Source organism: Astatotilapia calliptera, chromosome 3 (genome assembly GCF_964374335.1).
Source record: "Astatotilapia calliptera chromosome 3, fAstCal68.1, whole genome shotgun sequence".
Lineage (NCBI taxonomy): Eukaryota > Metazoa > Chordata > Actinopteri > Cichliformes > Cichlidae > Astatotilapia > Astatotilapia calliptera.
Window position 1 is genome coordinate 69,009,582 of NC_137424.1, and position 20,649 is coordinate 69,030,230.

The 20,649-nt window shown below is 40.4% G+C and overlaps 2 protein-coding genes and 1 long non-coding RNA gene across 4 annotated transcripts in view; 2 read left to right on the plus strand and 1 right to left on the minus strand.

Moving 5' to 3' along the window:
- The window catches only part of LOC145425670 (uncharacterized), a 39,565-nt gene extending 34,772 nt beyond the window's left edge, over nucleotides 1-4,793 (plus strand). For both annotated transcript variants that reach the window (XM_080298903.1, XM_080298904.1), the window contains 2 exons: nucleotides 1,078-1,124; nucleotides 1,297-4,793. In XM_080298903.1, the coding sequence (XP_080155029.1) occupies nucleotides 1,078-1,124; nucleotides 1,297-1,826 (577 nt within the window). In that variant the 3' untranslated portion in view covers nucleotides 1,827-4,793. The remainder of the gene's footprint in view (nucleotides 1-1,077; nucleotides 1,125-1,296) is intronic.
- A 3,857-nt stretch (nucleotides 4,794-8,650) lies between these two features.
- On the minus strand, nucleotides 8,651-10,987 carry LOC113018087 (programmed cell death 1 ligand 1-like). The gene is made up of 3 exons (XM_026161156.2): nucleotides 10,794-10,987; nucleotides 9,993-10,358; nucleotides 8,651-9,754 (listed from the first exon to the last, which is right to left on the minus strand). Exons 1-3 carry the CDS (start codon nucleotides 10,873-10,875, stop codon nucleotides 9,582-9,584), a joined length of 621 nt encoding a protein of 206 aa, XP_026016941.2. The 5' UTR covers nucleotides 10,876-10,987; the 3' UTR covers nucleotides 8,651-9,581.
- A 38-nt stretch (nucleotides 10,988-11,025) lies between these two features.
- Nucleotides 11,026-13,006, plus strand: LOC113018102 (uncharacterized). The gene is made up of 2 exons (XR_013906425.1): nucleotides 11,026-11,502; nucleotides 12,188-13,006. It is a non-coding gene; the product is annotated as an uncharacterized LOC113018102 (long non-coding RNA).
- The last annotated feature ends 7,643 nt before the right edge of the window (nucleotides 13,007-20,649 follow it).

Here is a 20,649-nt window from a genome sequence, read left to right on the forward strand (position 1 = left end):
CTCTGACAATCCATCAAGCGGTGCGAGTTCGTAGCTTAGCAAAGTCGCACTAAAATATTTGACAGATTTTCGAGCGCCATGTATGACATAAAATCGTTTCGAGGTCAGTAAACACAACCAGAATTCATACATAAGGCACACGGGATTATAAGGGGCTCTGTCGATTTTCAGAAAAATCAAGGGATTGATTTTAAGTGTGCCATATTTTCCTAAAAACACGGTAATAACAACGGCCCGCTAGTGTAACATATGTGTTAAATACTTGTGAATTTCACCCAAAACACATTTTTTTTGGATTAAATATGTCATTTTTGCATCTCGGTCTCCTACCTGTGTGATCTGAGTCTGTGTGCGTTCGTGTGTGTGCGCGCTGCGTGGTGACGTAGGCGCGTGCATTTGTGCCCCGGTCACAGCTCCTTTCAGCATGGCCGGGGGAGAGGTGTACTGGCAGGCGCGTGACACACACAGATCAGACACATATTTCTGTGTTGCAGATGTGCAGTAAAGAGCCAAAGACCCAGTACTGTCTCCTGCCTCTTACTTTCACGCCAGAACACAACGCAGCAACAACAGGTGTAACACTTGAACGGGTTACACTAGCATGCTCCACCAAAAATAGTGCTTTGTTGTGTATCTGACGGACGAAAGCCAAACCAGTTCCACACCACTGAAGTTGCAGCATTTTTACAAACCAATTCTGGTTCATCTGTTTCATTCAATGATCCGCTTTCGCTCTCCTAATTCTCTGTCGCCGCCATGCTTTTTCCGAAATGTGCGTATGAAAACAAAGGCATGCGCGTTTTACCCATATTCTGTTGCGATATTTCATTTTCTTATTGTTGCCCAATGTTATACCGGTATTACCGTGAATGGTATGATATGGCCCTGCCCTAGTTTCCACTGACGTGGAATTACCAAAATTAGAGAGGGCATAGCCTAACATATGAAACAGGAAAAGACCACAGTGTTGAACTGCTCCTTTATCAGTGTCTAACAGTGTGTGTATGACAGCCATGTAATGTCCATGTGTTCATGCTGAAAGAGACTGTGCTGGTCTGACCCTCCTCCTCCTTTCAGGGTGGAGCCTGCTGGAGTCCGATGGTTGAGACCTGGTCTGAGGAAGTGTAAGTGTGTTTTTAATGTGATTCATGAAAACAAAGCAGCACACATTCAACCATCTTCAAATTGTCACATCACTCATTCACATCTCTGGTGTCAGGAGTCATCAAAGTGTCAATCAATGAACAGATGATGGATCAATAACTGCAGCTGGATTGTGTTTGTTCTCTCCATCAGATTTCTGTCAACTCACAATCGACACAAACACAGTACACACAAACCTCAAACTGTCTGACAACAACAGGAAGGTGACACATGCTGAGGAGGTTCAGTCATATCCTGATCATCCAGACAGATTTGATGTTTATGAACAGCTGCTGTGTAGAGATGGTCTGACTGGTCGCTCTTACTGGGAGGTCGAGTGGACAGGAGACGTTGAGATATCAGTGAGTTCCAGAAAAATCAGAAGGAAAGGAGACAGTACTGACTGTTTGTTTGGATGGAATGATCAGTCCTGGAGTCTCATCTGCTCTGATGATCGTCCTCGTTCTGTCAGGCAAAATAAGACAGAAAAACCCATCACCTCCTCCTCCTACTCTGTCTCTAACAGAGTAGCGGTGTATGTGGACTGTCCTGCTGGCACTCTGTCCTTCTACAGAGTCTCCTCTGACACTCTGATCCACCTCCACACCTTCAACACCACATTCACTCAAACTCTCTATCCTGGGTTTTGGTTCAGATCTCCTGGTTCGTCAGTGTGTCTGTGATGAGTTGAGTGTAAAGAAAGTCCTCCTGTTGGAGAAACACTCTGACTGTTGAGTAGAAAAGAGCGTGTGCAAACAGCATGTAACTATTGCAGTGTTTAAAGTGTGTTAGATGGAGGAGTTTTAGAGGGAGATGGCCATGGGCAAGAATGATTTCCTGTGTCGTTCAGTGGTGCTGGAGTGGGTGGGAGGTATTATCCAACATTGTCTTTATCTTGGACAACATCTGCCTCTCAGACACCACCCTAAGGGAGTCCAGCTCCATCCCCACAACATTACTGGCCTCAATCTGCTGCCCCAGCATGCAACAGCATAGAGGATAGCACTGGCCACAACAGATAAAACAAGATAAGTGTTTGAGCAGTTATGATATCAGGGAATATCTAGACATGTGTGACAATAATGAACATGTCACATGACACACCTTAGATGTCACGTGATCCACTCTCAGTGCAGACTGAGAGTGGATCATTCATGACTTCAACATGTTGAAATGAGCGTTGAAGAAACATTCAGTGAAGTAAAGTTTCCTTCATAGGATTCATGTGAGCATCAGATGAACTTTACAAAGAATCAGTGGATTTATCTTCTGTTTGAGAACAACTTTTAGCACTTAGAGCCACCTGCCCTGTAGGTGGCCTCAATGTGTTCCCACTGTAAAAAAACAAAGAAAAAACAACAACAACAAACAGAATGAAATGAATGAAATCACTTCAATCTGATGTTTAATGAAAACAGTTCAAAGTCAGCAGATCAAATGTTCAAACCGGAAATTTCTCTGATTGTTGAAAAGTTATTTTTTGATTTTTGATGCTAGCAACATGTTTCAAATATTTGGTTCAGGGCTAACAAAAGGCTGCATCCTCATTGGCCGACCTGCCCACAAACCTTTAATGTAACCCAGACACTACCATATGCATGTTTGGATATTAACCCACATAGCAGACAGGTCTGGCCTGGATCTGGTGTCAAGCCAGCACTGCTGGCTGACTTCTGGCATAAGTGATATGTCATCCAGATATGGGCAAGGCCTGGTGTAGATAAACCGTTTATGTGATGGCATGTCACATCTGGCCCGATTGCGGTTTGGTTTATGTTGTCCAGCTTCATAGAAAACAGGTCTGGCCCAAATCCGGCATCAAGCTGGCACTTCTGACTGTCTGGTGTCATGGCAAAGTATATGTCAACCAGATGTGGGCCAGGTCTGGCTATGATGGCACTAGTTATGTTCCTAATTTCCTATTTTAGTTAGAAGACCCAAATGCCATGTTGCAATACTACTTTGCTTTTTTGAGAAGATATTTATTACCAGATATAAACCAGAGCGAATCCTCTCACTGCTCGTGGTGTATCGTTGGTGTTTTGTGTATTTGATAGTGACAGAGATTGGAAATTTAATGAACTGCTTCTACATCCATGCAGTCTGGCATAAAAGGTAGATTTCCATCTCTACAGGAACATTTTGACATAATCACTCCCAACAAAACTGTCAGTGATGTTACTACTTATGTTTTATATTTGCAATGCGATGTACTGTAATAATAAGGGATGATGAATAAGGAAATGTGTTTGGTGATAATCTATGACAGATGTATTAAATTTTACCTGGAGTGCAGTTTGTTACCTGCAGTTAAATGGCAGCACTTACAGCCTCTAGTATTTTTGAGTATGATGCTTTAAACTTGGTACAGCTATGTTTTTAGGCCCTTTCTCCTATCATTCCTTGCCGGACCTCTTAAGTTCCACCAGGTTAATTGAGAGCATTAGTGCACAGCCACTGAATCTCAGTGAGATTTTACCTGGATAAATAAATGATTAATGATATATATATATATAGATTTTTTTTTTTTAAAAAGGACATTCACAGATTGGTCCCAAAACCACTCCCTTGATATCTTTTGCAAGTCATTCAGTTCCCTTTTGACAAACTGTAGACAGGCTATCATGTGTCTTTTCCTGAGGTGTGGCTTCCATCTGACCACTCTACCATACAGGCCTTGCTGGTGGAGAGCTTCAGAAATAGTTGTCCTTTCTCTCCATAGAGCAAGGCTGGAGCTCTGTCAGAGTGACCATTGGATTCTTGGTCACCTACACTCAGCTCATCTTCTAACCATTGCTCACATTGGTTTGGCAGCCAGCTCTAGGAAGAATCCTTCCAGACTTCTTCTATTCACAGATGATGGCAACTGCTGTACTCTCTGGGTCTTTCAGTGCTGCAGAAATTTCTTTACTCTTCCCCAGATTTTTTTCCTAGATACAGTTCTGTCTCAGCAGTCGACATAATTAATACTGTAATTCCTTGGACTTCATGGCATGGTTTGTGCTCTGGCATGCACCGTCAACTATATGATCTTATCAAATCCTAAGTTATAAAAAACCATCACCAATCAAATGAATTTTCCACAGGTGGACTCTTATCAAGTTGGGAAAGATCTGAGAGATGATCAATAGATGCACCAAAACAGGATGCATGTGAGCTCAGTTTTTAGTGCCACAGCAAAGGCTTTACATACTCACCTGTGAACAATTAAATGAATCCATTTTGTAATAAGGCTGTAACATGACAATATGTGGAACAAGCGAAGTGCTTTGAATACTTTCTGGATGCTCTGTGTTTTTTTGTTTATTATTTTTTATCACTTTTAAAACGTTTAAAATTGTTTTTTATATGTGTGTTTGGTTAAAGTATAAGAATGTACAAGATTTGACAGACATTTGTCAGCAAAATTCAGTCTGTGACCAACAAAAAGACTAAAAAGACTAAAAAGAAAAGTACATGTACAGCAAACATATTAAATACGTGTTTATTATTTCCTCAACCTGCATTTTATAGTTATCTCTGTGTTGCAGCGCCACTCTGTGGAACGATGATGAACTTCAGTTAAAGCTTACTTCAAATCTCAAAGGTTGATGTTGGACAGCAACAGACAATTTAATAATCAATAAAATATATTCATGTGTTTAAACTCAGACTTTTCCTATGGTCTAATCATATTTGACTCAGTTTTTTTTTGTTTTTTTAACGGTCACCATCAGCTCACAGTGAAGCAGATCAAAAGTAGATACAAGCACCAACATGTTTGCTTGTCCCACAAAATAAAAAAGCAAAACACAGACACAAACCGCGCTTTATTTATATTGATTAAGTGGATCAAAACACATCAAAAACATCACTCACCACAGGCCATAGTTATCAATGACTATAAAGTCATGTATACACTGTCTTACCATGGAACTTGCAAAGTCATAACTGAGCAATAGCAGCCCTGATTAGGCCAGCATGTGTCTAACGTCTTTTTTTCTTGGTACACATTATTTTATTCTCTCTATGAAACATTTAAAGAAACAGACTGAACATTGTTTTTTAATATAATTAATAATCTTGACTGTTTTATTTAAGTTCTGCATGTAAATCCACAGCATCGACTCCCTGTTATTCAGTTTCATGTGAAACAGCTGAACGTTGTCACCGCACTGTGCTCTGGTTTGGCTAATAACAGTCTTCATGTTGTGAGAACCTTTTATTTTGTTTTTGTTTTCTTGATTTCTGCAGGATCTCCCTTGCTTTTCTCACATGGTTCTGTGGGTTTCAAAAAGCTCTCAAATGAAAAACTTGATATGTTACAGTTTGGGTGTGGCTAACCAACACATGACACTCTTCAGTGCAGAAAACGATGAACATTGAAACACAGGTGCAGACTAAAAACAGCAGGGGCATCATTCACTGGCTGTACGATGCACAGAAAAGTTTCAGTACAGGATATGTGTGTGTTTGAAACTGAAGAGTTTAATCTCTTTATTTCTGCACTGCACAACCAGTGAGCAGCAGCTGACATGGTAAATAAATGAATTTTTTATTGATAATTTTTTTTAATTTTCAAAGTAAAAATTAAAAAAAAACATCCCAAGTTGCTAGTATTGTTTTACCTGCATATTAAATATCCGAGTGAAGCTTGAAATTGTCTTGAATGAACCAGTGTCTGTTTCAATCTTCTAATAATCCTGGGTGTTACATCAGAGAACCTGCATTATAACTGTAAATATAAACATTTTTACTAGTTTGTCATTGAATTGATTTGTGTTAAAGTTAGGTTTCATGTAACTCATAGCCCAAAGAAAGATTTTCAGAAGTTGGAGATGCTGTGTTACAAATCAGTTCTGTTATAGGATGGCAGTCCGAACAAACTCCAAGGTGATGTAGGACAGTGGGCAGGGTGCATAGTTAAAGGTCTTAGGAGTCCAGCACATGGAGAGGTGGAGGTTTTGTTTCAGGCACCAACTGAACGAGCAGACATTACATGACTGAGACTTGGGTGAAATATAATCCTGGCATTGTGTGTGCAGTGAATTACTTGAGAGTTGACTGTGGAAGGAACAAATATACTGTTAGCAAGGTCTCTTGTAGGCTCACAGTCATCTTGTTGGGCTTCACAGACCATTGAATTGGACTTCCTGTTTACACAGACAGGAGGTTGGTAGGATAACCTACTGGAAGCACCTATAAAGTGAAAAATGTTAGTAATAGACTTGAGCATCTGGCCTCATTTAGAGGTGCCGGGCTCTTTATTATAAATGAAAATGCACAAATACATATTAGTATATAGATGTGTCTCATACTGTTGTATGCACATCTCACTTTAAACTGCTGCTGCTCCATCCTCAGGCAATTCTCCCCTCATCAGGCTCCACCTTTGCTGCTGTATTTTCTTGTAATGATCACATTTAGAGGCGATCAAGTCAGACAAAGCAGAGTGCTGCATTGCCCAATAAGGAGATGCATCACAGCTACTAATTTAAACAGGGTGTTTCACATTGTATTATATTTATCTCAGTATACTAGCAAAATAGTTTTGGGATAGTCCACATACCATGAAGAGGCCAACTTTGAGTGGGTTTAGAGACTGATGAACTTCTTCCAAAGTTCACCAAACAGTGAAAAGTGCATACGGTTGTTTAGACAAGTAGGATGTCAGTGTCTAACATGTCTTAATAACACCTTTTTCTAAACTCTTTTTTGTTTAAAATGTGTTTTAAAAAAAACAAAACCATTTGATCTGTAGTTATGAAAATGTATGTTATTCAAAAACATACACTGCATTATGTTCAAATACTAGCTTGCTAGCCGGTTCTCTTCAGTAGTAAAGTCAAAAGTCTCTAAGGTCTCAAGTAAGATTTTTAATTTTATTTTATGTTATTTTATTTTTAATACAGTTATGTAATGTTCAATTATGCCCAGAATGGCATCGCTTTGTAGTCATCCACACCAACATGCACATGAAAATTCTTTGTGTCAGTGACCTGGAGTAACCCTCTTTTGAACTGAGGCCATACCTCTGGGCCAATCACAGTTGTTCTAGAATCAGGCTCTCTGCCCTCAGCCAATCAGCACTTTTGTAGTGTGTCAGTGTCAGTGTTTTTATCACTGGCAGCACTAGTTGCCATGTTTTGGGTTTTGCCATTCATGAAATTATTTTTTCTCCTAAAGCTGTCCTGAGGAGTTTCCATGTTTTTTAGATTACCATGACTTGGATGACTGACAACCTACACGGACATATTTCTCCTAAAGCTTTTGTCTTTGTGTCTTTTGAGTGTTTTTTTTTTTTAAATTATTGTATGGTGTAAGCTAGTCGTTCATTCACAAAGTAAACATTATAAGAACTCCCTCATCCCCAAGTCGACTGCTGATAATATTGTGATCAGTCTACAGACAGTCTACAGAAACATAAATATATATATATATATATATTTTTTTTTAAAAATATATATATGTTTTATAAATCATATAATATACTTGCTGGTCCTCTGAGCAACACAAATCTTTGAAAAATATAAATTATGAGCTCAGCCTAAATCTTGATTTTAAAAAAGTGAAAAACCAATAAAACTATAAGATATCCATTGTCAAACAAACAATTTACTCGAGAGCAGTCCTGAAAGTCCTGGATGAAGAAGTAGCATCAGTGAGTGGTTCAAAAGCAGCTGAGTGTTTTTAATTTTTGAAACCAACTGTTATTTTATACTCTGTGCACAATGACAGCTAAAAAACCCCGTAAAGATCAGAGAGGACAACAGATTTAGTCTGAAGCTCAGCCATCAGTGAGTCATTGTTGAACTTCTTTCTCAAACACTAAAGTCAGGCTCCATTTCTTTCTGTATATTTGAGATTAAAAATTATTTTGATGGAGAAATAAGTTTAAAAGTGCCATGGAAACTACTTCAGCTAGACAGAGAAGGGACATGTATAAACCTGCAAATGAATTCAGCTTAAACGCTGATGTTAATGTCCCTTAGTGAGGTTTTCCAAGTGATTACTTTCCTTTGAGCGCCTGAATAGGAACTGAGAGGGAAGTTATCTGTAAAACATAAGAGCATGGTACATCACACTTTCTTTGATCGTTCTTTTGAAATATATAAAAATGTTACAGTATCTTTTTTTAATTTTTTAATCCTTAATGTGTTTTGATGGAAATAAGTCACCGTTTCCACTTCATGATCCACTTTTTGATGATTCATGATGAAAAGGCAAGACAGTTATACTGAGTAAACATTTGCACAGAAGGACTGTTGCTTATGAGAATGGCATGTCTTTGTAGGGTTTGTAGGTTCTCATTGATGCCATCATTCAAATCTCAGTGTCAATGACTTGGAGTAACCCTCTTTTGAGGTGAGGCTATACCTCTCAGCCAATCAGAGTGTGAATCGGAAACCCAGCATCCACTTCCTCAATCAGGTTCTCTGGCTCATTTTTCATTCAGTGTTTTATGCACACAGATAATAAATCAAATTAAATGTAAACACTTTATGAGCACAAAAACAGAAAAGAAAAGTTGGAGATTGATTTTCTTTAATTTATAGGTTTCATTATATAGGGTTTATATAACAACAATAACAGTCATATCAAGGCATGTGATTTTTGTGGTATAAAAACACTTGTGGAATAAAAACAGGGATATGAAGGGGGAGAGCTCCAGTAGAAACAGCATCAACAGATCAGAAAGATTCTGATAAAAGAAGGCTCATGAGTACAGACAAAATTCTGAGTCATCTTCATCATTGCTAACATTACATTCAAAGTGGACATGTGCAGAGGAGGGAATGGGAATATACTGGCGCCAAAGATGTTGAATATGGAGCTGTCAGAGAGGAGGAAAAGACCTCAGAGAAGATTCTCTGATGTAGTTTATGGGGGCATGCAGCAGGAGATGGAGGTAGATGATCCGCTGTGGTGAACAGGAGCAGCTTAAAGAAGGAGATGCTGATGTGCTCTTTAACAGTACAAGTAGTGCTTAGAAAACATCTATAAATAATAGCTACATACAATAAACTTTCAATACTCTGAATTGAAACTATTTAAACTGTAAGTACAGCTTCACCTCACAGCATTCTTTTTCAAATATGAGGATTTCCAGCTGGTGTTCATGAAGCTCATCGAGCAGACAGTTTTTTTGGACTGTTTTTCAGATATTTTACAAATAATGCTGTTATTGAATGTTCAAATTTTAAATCTGAAAATGTTTGCTGGACAGATCGTTGATGTTTTGCACCAAAGAAAAAAAGAAAAGTTAAGCAATTATTTAAATTTTCTTTTCGGATGAATAAATCCTTAGTTTAAGTTCTTTAGCGTGCCTTAAAGAACAGGTTGAAGTCTTTCACAAAGATGCTGAACACCAAATACACAATGTGATGGATAATTTCAGTCAACACTGAGAGGTTGAACCACCATTAAGGTGTAAAAATCTCTGGGGCATTTCAAACATGCTACAATTCATTAGGATAATTTCTCTGTTGCCGTCTTCTGTACATCAAAAAACCAACAAGAGCAGTAACAAGAAGCAAAGCAGAAACTGACAGACCAACTTTCAGTCCAACAAATCCAGCCTCCTTCCCTCCAGCCTCCTTCCCTCCATCCTCTGTGAGTCCTCCTGTCTGACCTGCAGGTGAGAAACAGGTGTGAGGTGTCAGCTGTCAGGTAGGTGATGAGTGAAGAACAGAACAGAATCCATTTCCTCTTCAAACTGCTGTCAGACATTATCTACTGCACTCTGATCACATCACTCAGACCAGCTGCTTTCTACAAAGTCTCATCAACAACATCTTTAGAAACAAACATCAACAACCAGGAAGCAGCTTCACCTCTGATCACACACACACTCAACTCTACTCACTCACCTGGAGGATCAACAGCTCTCAGGTAGATGACGCTGATGGGGTCAGTCTTCAGATGAGCTCTCTTCCTGCGGCTTGTTCTTCTCTGGACAACACGACACTCGTATGTTCCAGTGTCATTAATCGTCACATTGTTCAGAATCAAAGACACATCTCCATCCTTCATCTGTCTGTCCTGCAGATCCACCCGGTTCTTAAAAGATGGATGCTGGTCCTCAGGATCAAACTGCCCATCCCGGTAGGAAAGGACATATTCATCTTCTATATCAGCTCTGCTCCACTCTACAACTATAACGGAGATGCCCTTGTCTGGAGCTTGACATGGCAGAGTGACATTCCCTCCAGACTCAGCTGGGATGACTTTCTGGTCTGAAAGCGGGAACACCATACAAGCAGAGAAGTTAAAGGGATCAAGTGTTCACTTCTACAGCAGAAAGTCACAGTGAGGATCACAGAGAAAGAGAGCACGAGTCTCTGGTTTATAGTGGTTGAATCCTTTAAACCTGACCATCAGACCTGATGCTGACCACAATCTTGTACACTAAGTACAGAACACAGATGAATGACATTGAGCTCCAAAATAGCTCCTGAAGTCTGCAGTAAAACTAATGTAAAAAATACATATTTCAGGCCAAACGAAGTAGCTTCATGAACCTTAATGAGGACTTGTTTTTTTAGCATGCACTCTAGATATAAGAATGTGTAAAAACAATACAGACAGGAAAGTGTTACGAAGTTTCCTGTCTTTAAACGCCTTTGTGAAAGTGTCTTATATATATATATAATTTTTTTTAAAGATATTACCTTTGTTTTCAGCGGTTGCGTGTGAAAAGAGTTGATAAGCACACAGCAGGAAAATCCACACTTGAAATGATCTTCGAGTCATTGTGTGAATGGGTTAAAATCCTCTTGAGGAGTCTTTGTAATGCTGAGGCAAAGATGTAGAAGTCAGAGTGTGACTCTTTGGTACTGTAGTGTTATTAAAGTTCACACACGCTGATCATCAGATGAGGTGCTGATTGGTCAAGCCCCGTTTGCCTGAAGCTGCTGATGTTAGTGGGCGTGGCTTTAATTTTTCGTACGTGTGATGTGTTTGTGTGTGATGCACTCTGGGTCCTGGATTACGTCACACACAGTTCACGTTTTATCGCTTGTCTGGACGTCGAGTAAACACCGACGGTGCACGCGCGGAAATAGCGGAAGTGGGAAACTGATGAAGAGTGAGGCTAGGCTAAAGAGTACTACCACTCCACACCAATGACTGTAGAAAAGACACACGCACACAAAACGTAAACTCGAAGGACTGGAGCTGCTGATCGAACAACTTTATCCTCAGCTGCAGTGGTTTAGTAGAAACCTGCTAATCCCAGACACCACCGTAGAGCTAACAGACAGAGCTAGCTACCGACAGGACAGTATTTTAGAGGAGTTGGTTATGCTACTGTCTACCCTCGACACAGCGAGGAGTGTAACAGCCGCGGGATCGTAGCCAAACATGGATCCCAAGGCTCTGGTAGTAGTATGGTCAATACCACCCGTTGCTAATGCTATCTCTGAGTCGTTGTATCAGCACGCAGCTGTCATAAACAATCAGCTTCTAAGCATGACTTAGACCAGGTGTCATCAGTGACAGTGAAGGGCCTGCACTGGACCAGACACAGTTTAAGTAGATTTGACAACGTTTTAAAATACGTGACACTCTGGCGTGCCAGGAGAACAATGCGCAGTACAAATATGCACTGAATGTTCATATTCTTATAACAAAAATGCAGCAAAATGTTGGTATTAATTAAAATTAACATCTCATCTAAAACCAGGGGCGATTTTAGTCAGCAGGGCTGGAACGTTTATTACCGCGGGGGCGTCATTGCACTGCATTTCAGCCATAACCCGCCGCGTACCATAAAAACGCCGATGGTCTCCTTTGCCGCGGGACGTGACAAAACTATGGCAACGCCAGCATGTTACGCCTCCGGAGTGAGAATGGGCGTTGAATTAGCAACAGCAAAACATGGAAGAGCTGAGTTTGTGTCTCACAAACAGATTTTAGAGATTTTTACTTTGTTATAAGACTGGTGTAAAAAAAACACTGTGACGCGTTCACTGACATGTTCTCCTTCTTTCACTTTGCTGTATATAAAGAGAACAGAGAGGCTCTGCTTTGTGCTTATATTCTCCTCCTGTGTGTTTGTGTGCAGAGTTTCTACCAGAGCCAAATGTCATCTACTCCTCACTGAAGTCGTCCACCAGTCCAACCACTGGGATCCAGCTGCTGCTCTCTAACTGGTCCACACAGCAGCTCAGACCTGACACATTCACTGTAAACACACTGGTTTATATTCTGTTTGTTCTCCTCGTGAAGTTAAGTACAAGCAGAGCTGAGAGTCGTCTGCTTATCAAACAGCTACACATTTTATAGGAACAGGTTTTATGGACAGAAATCTAAAACCTGTGAATCTGAAGTTCAGGAACAGATTTTCCTGCATCTACAGGATGGATCACAAATTACAGTAAAATATTATTTAAAACATCTGCTTCATGACTAAAGTGTTCAGCAGCAAGTTTCCATAAAGAATAAAGTAAAAAGTGACTCAAATTCGATTCAGCGATTCAGAACAGACACCGTGTTTAAGAAAATCTTTAATGTGCTCATTTAAAGTTTAGAAACGAATTAGTACTTTTAATGAATGTGATGTTTGCCTGTACGCTCTTAACACTGTCTGTTTCACTGTGCAATGTAATACACAAAGAAATTAACATGCTTTTTTTCATGTGAAGCAGCAGTACAGGTCATTTGTAATCATGTGGTTGTGTGGATTTGTTACACAGCTTAGTATCATACAAATTCACATTTCAAGGTCAAACTTATTTTAATAAATGCAAATCATTGTTTATGTAAACAAAATTATTTGCAGCACTAATAAACTTCCTTTATGTACAATGTGTTTGGTTTTCTCACATGAACTCTGGTGATGCATTTTCCTGACATTAAGCTGACATTAAACACCTCAAAAACACTTCTGTTTTAACATTCATTACTATGACACTGGCCTTGAACTATACTGTATTGTGACACATGAACAATAGACTAAACCAGAACTGTTTCTGCAGTATGTAGCTCACTCCACATGCTCATTAGTGTTTGTCTTCACTGAACTTTAAATCACGATGTCACATAAAAACACATCACACTTTCACAAACCTCCATGGATTTAAATTCATAACACTGTAATAAGTCTATTGATTTGGTGTGTTTACATTAGAAGATGTGGTAACAGGTGTGAAGGCACCTGACAGCAGCTGATAGTTCAAATAGTCTTTTCTTCTTTTTTTTAAAGCCTGTTCTTCAATCAGAAGCTGATTTAGCAAAAAAAGTTAGTTTCAAATTAGTGCACTTAAGCTGACCCCCTCTTAACCTTCTGACCAATTGTTAATAGAATAAACTGTTCGGTTGCTGCCCTCTACTGGCACTGGAGTGCTACAACACCCTTCAACTCTGAGTCTTCACCACTGAAAATGTAAAAACTCCACTTTATGAATGTGCATCAGCTGTTTTGCATCTGATATGGAGGAAACTTCATACTAATACAAGTTTTATAAAATGTCTTCTGTAAATACTTTTTATAGGTTTGTTCACACCTGCTGTTCACAGCTGGTTTCACATAAAGTCCAACCTCCTCAGTGACATCACACAGGATCAGGAGTGCTCAGCTCTTTAAAATAAAAGCCTGTTACACATGAATTTTATAGACACTGAATGCAACAACAAATAAAAGCACAACTATAGGTTCAATTTTTTTGATCTATCCATAGTAATATACATTATTGGCCACTTTATTAGGTACACTTTGCTAGTACTGAGTTGCACTCCCTTTTGCCTTCAGAACTGCCGACCAATGATCAATCCAACTTCGAAATATAGTAGAAAGATAGTCTGAAAATATAAGAAATTATTAAACAGAAAAGTACTAAACAACTCACGGTGATGATGCTGATTAGAATCATAGGTCCTTCCACTCCCTGGACAACACGGCACTCGTATATTTTTATATAGTTTCCTTAATCGTCACATCCTTCAGAATCAAAGACACGTCTCCATCCTTCATCTGTCTGCCCTTCAGACCTATTCTCCATTTCTCAGGCCTTCACTCACTCTGCAGGATCATGTTTAAATAATCTGCTAAAGGTCCACTGCCCTCTCTCCCAGACATATTCAAACCTCCACACTTATGTCATCTGAACCTTTCCAGTCCTCATCCACTTCATTGCTACCCTTATTTCCTCCTGACTAATCCTCTGCACTTCCTGATTCATTAATTGTCCTCCTCCCTCCATCTCACAACCCTGCAGAGGTTACATCTCTGTCAATGACGACATAGTACACCTATGTTGTAGTACACGTCTTAAATCCTTCTCAGTGCTAGAACGCCTGATTCAGGACAGAAGAGAGCTGCTATTATTATTAGAGGTTAATCTGCATTAAAATAATGTAAAGTCTTTAAAGTGATAGACAGAGTGGCTGATACTTTACGTGTGCACTCAGGTTTTAGACTTCAAAAGTTTTTAATTCCTGGTTTTACTGATTAACTACTTTGTAAGTGGACAGCCTCTTTGACTACAAAATAATTCATGCACGTGTCTTTGCATTTTAATCCAAAAACATTTGATTCTCATGTATTTGAATTAAAGGTTTATCCTGTCTTACTTTTTCCATTTATGAACTTTCTTATGTGAATTGTGTACCTCACTGCAGTGTTTGGACACTTGGTCCATAGTTTAGAGGGAAGGAGTGGCGACCTCTGGGTACTGGATGTCTCCATTTTCATTTTTGGGCTGTGCTTTGTTCTGTAGTCTCGTCTTCCTTATTCCGTTGTACCTTTAAGAGCTTTTTCCCCTGCTGCAATGAGAAGAGTGGATAAGCACACGTCAGGAAAATCCACATTAAAATTGATTTATGATTCATTGTGCGGATGAAATAAAATCCTTTTTATCATATGAAATGTCTTTTGTAGTCCATGATGATGTCGTATTGGACTCCAGTGGTGCTAATGCCCAGAGCAGCCGGCGTTGGTGGTGCGTTTTGTTGACCGTACGACTCCAGAAATGTGTAATTTTATATTTTTTAAGAGTTTCATCAGAGCTTTGAAGAGTTTCTTCTTTTCAGTCATCTGCTGATCTGCTGTAGGTCTTACTGGTGAAGCCTCCAGTGGGTGTCATGTTGCATTTCTGACCCTTGTGAGTATGTGCACGTCTGACCCATCTGGCAGTTATTATTGGTATTGGCTCAGTGTGTACTGGGAACCCAATTTGTTCTACTCATGTGGGAAAAGTGCATCTTCCACTTCCTTCCTTCCACAACCCAGGTCATGAACAGCCGAACCGAGATCTGGATGCGGATGCAGATCGTTTCTTTTTCACTCGGCGCAGCTTTTCTTGTATTTACGGTAGAGTGATTCTAATCTGCGCAGAATTTTTTCTTTGGTTTTACGACTCATGACACAAAAGCCCAAAGTAAAGCAGACCAATCCCGTGCACTGTAACGATGATGTTACTGAACTAGTCATATTATTTATCCAGAGTGCGTGTGAAAACCGAAAGCCCAGTTTGTTAAAGCTGAGATTAGGTTTTATATGAAATGTAGGCTAGTTAAGGAAAAAGAGAAACAGAAGCTCAATCTCGATGTTTGTGTTTATTATTATTTTAATAAGAAACCACAACTTCTTCAAAAGTTCCCTTTTTTTTTTTAAACAATTTTATGAATGCAAACCTCATCTTAATTGTTGTTGTAGCTGCTTTTAGTTCCCTCATTTCTGCAGCATCTGTTTGGGACCTACACCTGTTTGACACGGTGGGCCTGAGAGATGAAATGCACTGCAACGCAAGAAAACATAAGCAAATAGAAAAACAAAAAAATGCTGCATAAAGACACAAGTGAAGTTATTTAGGGGAGACAATAACGTAGTGGAACAGCTGTGCAAGTGACAAAAAACTGAAACATGTGAAGGAGCAGAGAGGCTCACTGAAAAGAAGCCGGGGATTTGTTTGTGTTGCGAGGGAGAAAAAGATGCAGATAATGTGTTTTCTAAATCTGAGATTCATATGTTTGTTGACCTTTTGCTTTTCTCAGCTTGCAGTGGATTTGGCCTCTCAGGGCCACCATAGTTAAATGCTTTAATCTACTTTAAACATCACAGCACAGGTACTTCTACTACTGGATGTCTAACCATAAGTTATGAATATTACATACACAAAAATGAATAGTAAAAGCTTCCTATATTTCAAGCAACATTTTAGTTTGTATGTAAAGTACATGTGAGTTGTTCTGAAAATAAAAGTGTGCTGTGAAATAGTTTTGAATTTCTAACCTCGCATATCTGTGGTTATAAATTGTGATTCATGTTAAGAAATTTGGAATCTAAGAAGAAATAAGAAGAAAAAATGTGATAATCTCAAACAGTTTGTTCCTTATGCATCAGAAAGATTTTCTTGGATAGTTTGTTGTTATTTGCATTTTTGTTTTCAGAGGTAACACAGTGCAGGTGTCTGCATTTCTAAAGGGAGTTCTCTGAGCGCAGCATCATTTTCCACCGGTGACGATTCATCAGAAAGTCGTCCTTCACGTCATTACAAGCAAAAACAAGTCAAAGTAATCAGCAACAATTAAAATATAAAAAATATATGATTAAAATATAAAATTAAATGTCTCTTGATTTGCTGGTTCAGGGGATCCAGCAACTGGGCAGTGAAAATGCTAAAGGTAAATTTATCACAAAGTTCTGTGTCTTGTTTAATCACGAGCGCTGTGCCAACATCTTATGAAGCGCTGGTGGCCACTCTGACGGCCACTCTGACGGCCACTAGGAAGAAGGTGATTGCCTTCCAGGGAGAGCTGGTTCTGCAAAGTGTCCACAACAACGTTGACATCATCCGGCTCCAAGAATGAGAAGCCGGTGCTGGGATAGGACAGCTTTCCTTCACAACACTCAGTTTTAGAACTGAACTCCAATCACCAATCGGATTTGACTTAACAGTACACACCGCCAGACTCAGCTGGCATTTCTGCATAGGATTTTTTTGCTTTTTGCTTTCAGTGTGACAAATTAAGTATTTTATGCTTCAATGATTTGGACCACAGATCAGGAATATAATACTTTTTGCTAATGCATTTGTAACCAACTTTAAGGTATAAAGGTGAATTACAGCGCAATAATTACTTGGGCTCGTAATAAGACCCTGGCCAGAATCAGAAGACACCAAATTCGTATGGAGCCAAAGTGTTGAGCAGCAATAATGACCTGGACACAATGTTAACTTTTGAGTAGCCACTCTTGTATTGTTACAAAGTATAACAGGTATTTGTCCAATTTGTACAGATAAAGTATAAAATAAAATAAATAGTGTGCACACTCAACAAAATAAAAGTACTCGTTGGGGCCCTTTAAGAATTTAGAGTTAAGCTGGCGATAGCCAACTTCAAAGGTCCTTGTGAATGTAACTGGAATGTATGAGTGTGTGGTGTGTATCTTCTTTGGGGTAGATCGTCCTCAAAGTGGTTGGCTCGCCATCTATCACAACCAGAATATCGTCCTGGTCCTTGGACTTTTCCGTCCTCTCCAAAAAACCTGACCTATAATCCAGGTCATAAAATGTACATTCTAATCAGTCTGTTTCAGATGCATTGTTTAAGGTTAAAATACAAAATCAAAATATTGCATCACCTCATATTCATTGCATCAACATCTTAAATCTTATCAAATCTCACAGTTCTGTTGTACAACATTCAATTTTCAAGCATATCAAATATGAGAACTAAACATCTAAGTTGCTCAAATATTTCTCTATTCATGTAAACATTAATTAAACAATACTTATGGTAAGTAACCATTGACACTCAAAATACAATACACCATAACAAATTCAGAACTATGTGCAAATAAGCAACAAAATATACATATGAGTTCAGTTCAGAGGCATTAAAGCAGTGTGCTTAATTTCTCCACGCTATAGGCCTATTCGTGAGAGAGAAATGCACTAAAAATTACCCTCTAGATTACTTTAAACTCACAGTGAACTGACAAAAATTAGCTTTAGAGCAGCTAAGAACATGTTGCTCACCGTTGCTCTGTTTCACAAAAGCCCAACACACACTGGCGTTGGAATTGCAGCAGCTCTCCGGATGAAAGGTGAGTGGTTAGCCTGTGAGACACCGAGCTAGCATTAGCATGATCGCGACGGTAAGTCTCTACAAGTTTTTTCCATCAGAATAACACTCGTCTTACCGACGTTGCCTCTCTCCTTTATCCAGCCACTCGACTCCGGACTTCCAGCAGGTAAGTACGCTGGCTTTCCTTCCTCTCAATCCTGAGTTTTCCTCTCTTTTGTCCGTGGATTTCTCGGTTTGAGTAGTAGATGCCTCCACTCCTCTTGCTGAGATGAGAAAAAACCCGGGAGCATCATGCACCTTCACCTCACTTCCTGGCTGACAGGGTCAATGCGGCCTGGGTAGGCTCTGATTGGTTGCTGAGCTAGGTGCCCTCACGTGGGGTGAACTGAGAGGTGCATTCAATGGTCATAGGAAATACGACGCTTGTTGATGTGGACAGTTAATATAAAGAGAATAAGTATGATATTTTTCATCTGGGCTACACCCTCCCCTCCTGAACTCATGCACGTCCCTGTGCATGGTAGACAGTTAAATGATGATTATTTGACGGGTCAAGGAAGAGGGCGAAGCAGGCTCTTCACCATCACTGATGACATCGGCCCAAACTGAAGACAGTCCTTGCAAGAATGATTTTGCTGCAGTGATCAGAGGATTGCCTAGCTCCGTATAGTCAAGCCGTCGTGGCGGACGACGGTTTCTCTCAGATCTCCTTACAGGATCATTTGTATCCATGTTTTCCCTTGTATCCACTGGGACTATCTCCTCCACTCTCTCCTCAGAATTCGCACCTCTGGTGCCAGCCTCCTGAAATGGAAGTTGCCTTTCTTGGACGTCTGGGTCATCAACAGGTGAGTCAGTTTCAGTTAAGGTTATTTCATCCACTTGTTCGGTCGGTGTGACTCCATTGGTAGATAAGTACTCAGTATCATCTGTAGTACTGTTAGGCATATCAGGTATGTTGCCAAAATCAGATTGGCTGTCAAAAACAGGTGGGTTGTCAATATCAGGAACATTTACAGGACTCTCACTCACTGTGTGGACAGGGGAACTCAACCAAACAGGAATGAGCAAATCATCTTCTTCGTCTGAGGAGTTCTCTTCCTCTAGCGCTGGATTTGCACGGGTTCTTGGCCTGCGTGACACTGGCTTCTGTACATGCTCACTGCTTTCCTCCACAGGTAGGTAGCCACATGGTAGCAACAGATCCCGGTGTAGTGTCCTTAGGGGACCATCTTTGTTTTCAGGCTTAACTGTATATACTGGGAGGTTGCCTGCCCTTCTCACCACTACATGCACAGTGTGTTCCCACTTGTCTGAAATCTTATGTTTGCCCCGGATACGGACATTCCTGACCAATACCCGATCTCCAGCTTCCAAGTCTGATGCAGTTACATGTCTGTCAAACCTCATTTTGTTCTTGTGAGCCATCTTTGCAGCCTTGTCCATAGCTAACTTGTAGCTTTCTTTGAGACGTGACTTGAGTTTTTGCACATATTCAGAGTGAGATGAGTGTTGTTCCTCTTGCACTGGCAGGTTGAATGCAAGGTCAACTGGCAACCGAGGTTGGCGTCCGAACATCAGTTCGTACGGGGAGAAACCAGTCACTTCATTCCTGGTGCAGTTATAAGCGTGGACCAGGGGTCTTACATGGTCACGCCAACAGGACTTATCTTGATCACGGAGAGTTCCCAACATATCAAGCAAGGTACGATTAAATCGTTCCACAGGATTGCCCCTAGGATGGTATGGGGTTGTCCTCACCTTGTGGATACCAGCCACCTGACAGAGCTCCTTGATTGTGCGGGACTCGAAATCTGGACCCTGGTCACTATGCAATTTTTCTGGGATGCCATAGTGTACCATAAAGTTCTCCCACAGACACCTTGCCACTGTGCGGGCCTTTTGATTAGGTGTTGGGATAGCAACTGCAAATTTAGTGAAGTGGTCCGTGATCACCAATATATCTTTGGTTCCACTCCTGTCAGCTTCCAGGGACAAGAAGTCCATGCACAAGAGTTCAAGAGGTCGTGTCGTATTAATGTTGACCAAGGGGGCCGCTCTTTCAGGCCGTGCCTTCCTCCGCACGCACCTGCCACACGTCTTCACTTTCCTTTCCACGTCCAAAGCCATCCTTGGCCAATAAAATCTTGACCTTACAAGGTCCAGTGTACGGTCGACTCCCATGTGACCCATATGGTCATGCAGGCTGGTGAGAACTGTGTTGCGAAGCTCAGCTGGAAGTACAAGCTGGTAGGTTTTCTGGGACCTCTCTTGGCGTCGCCGGTACAAGACATTGTTGCGGAGCTCAAGACGGTTAAGCTCTCGGAGGAGCAGTGGAAGCTCAGGGAACTGTGTGCGCACGGTTGGAGGTGGTGTGTCCCCATATTCGATCTGAGAAATAACATGCTTTATACACTGATCGGCTCTTTGCTCGTCTGCCAGCTCTGCCTCAGTTAGATGGGGAATGGTTGGCAGACCTCCAAACTGTTCCTCTTG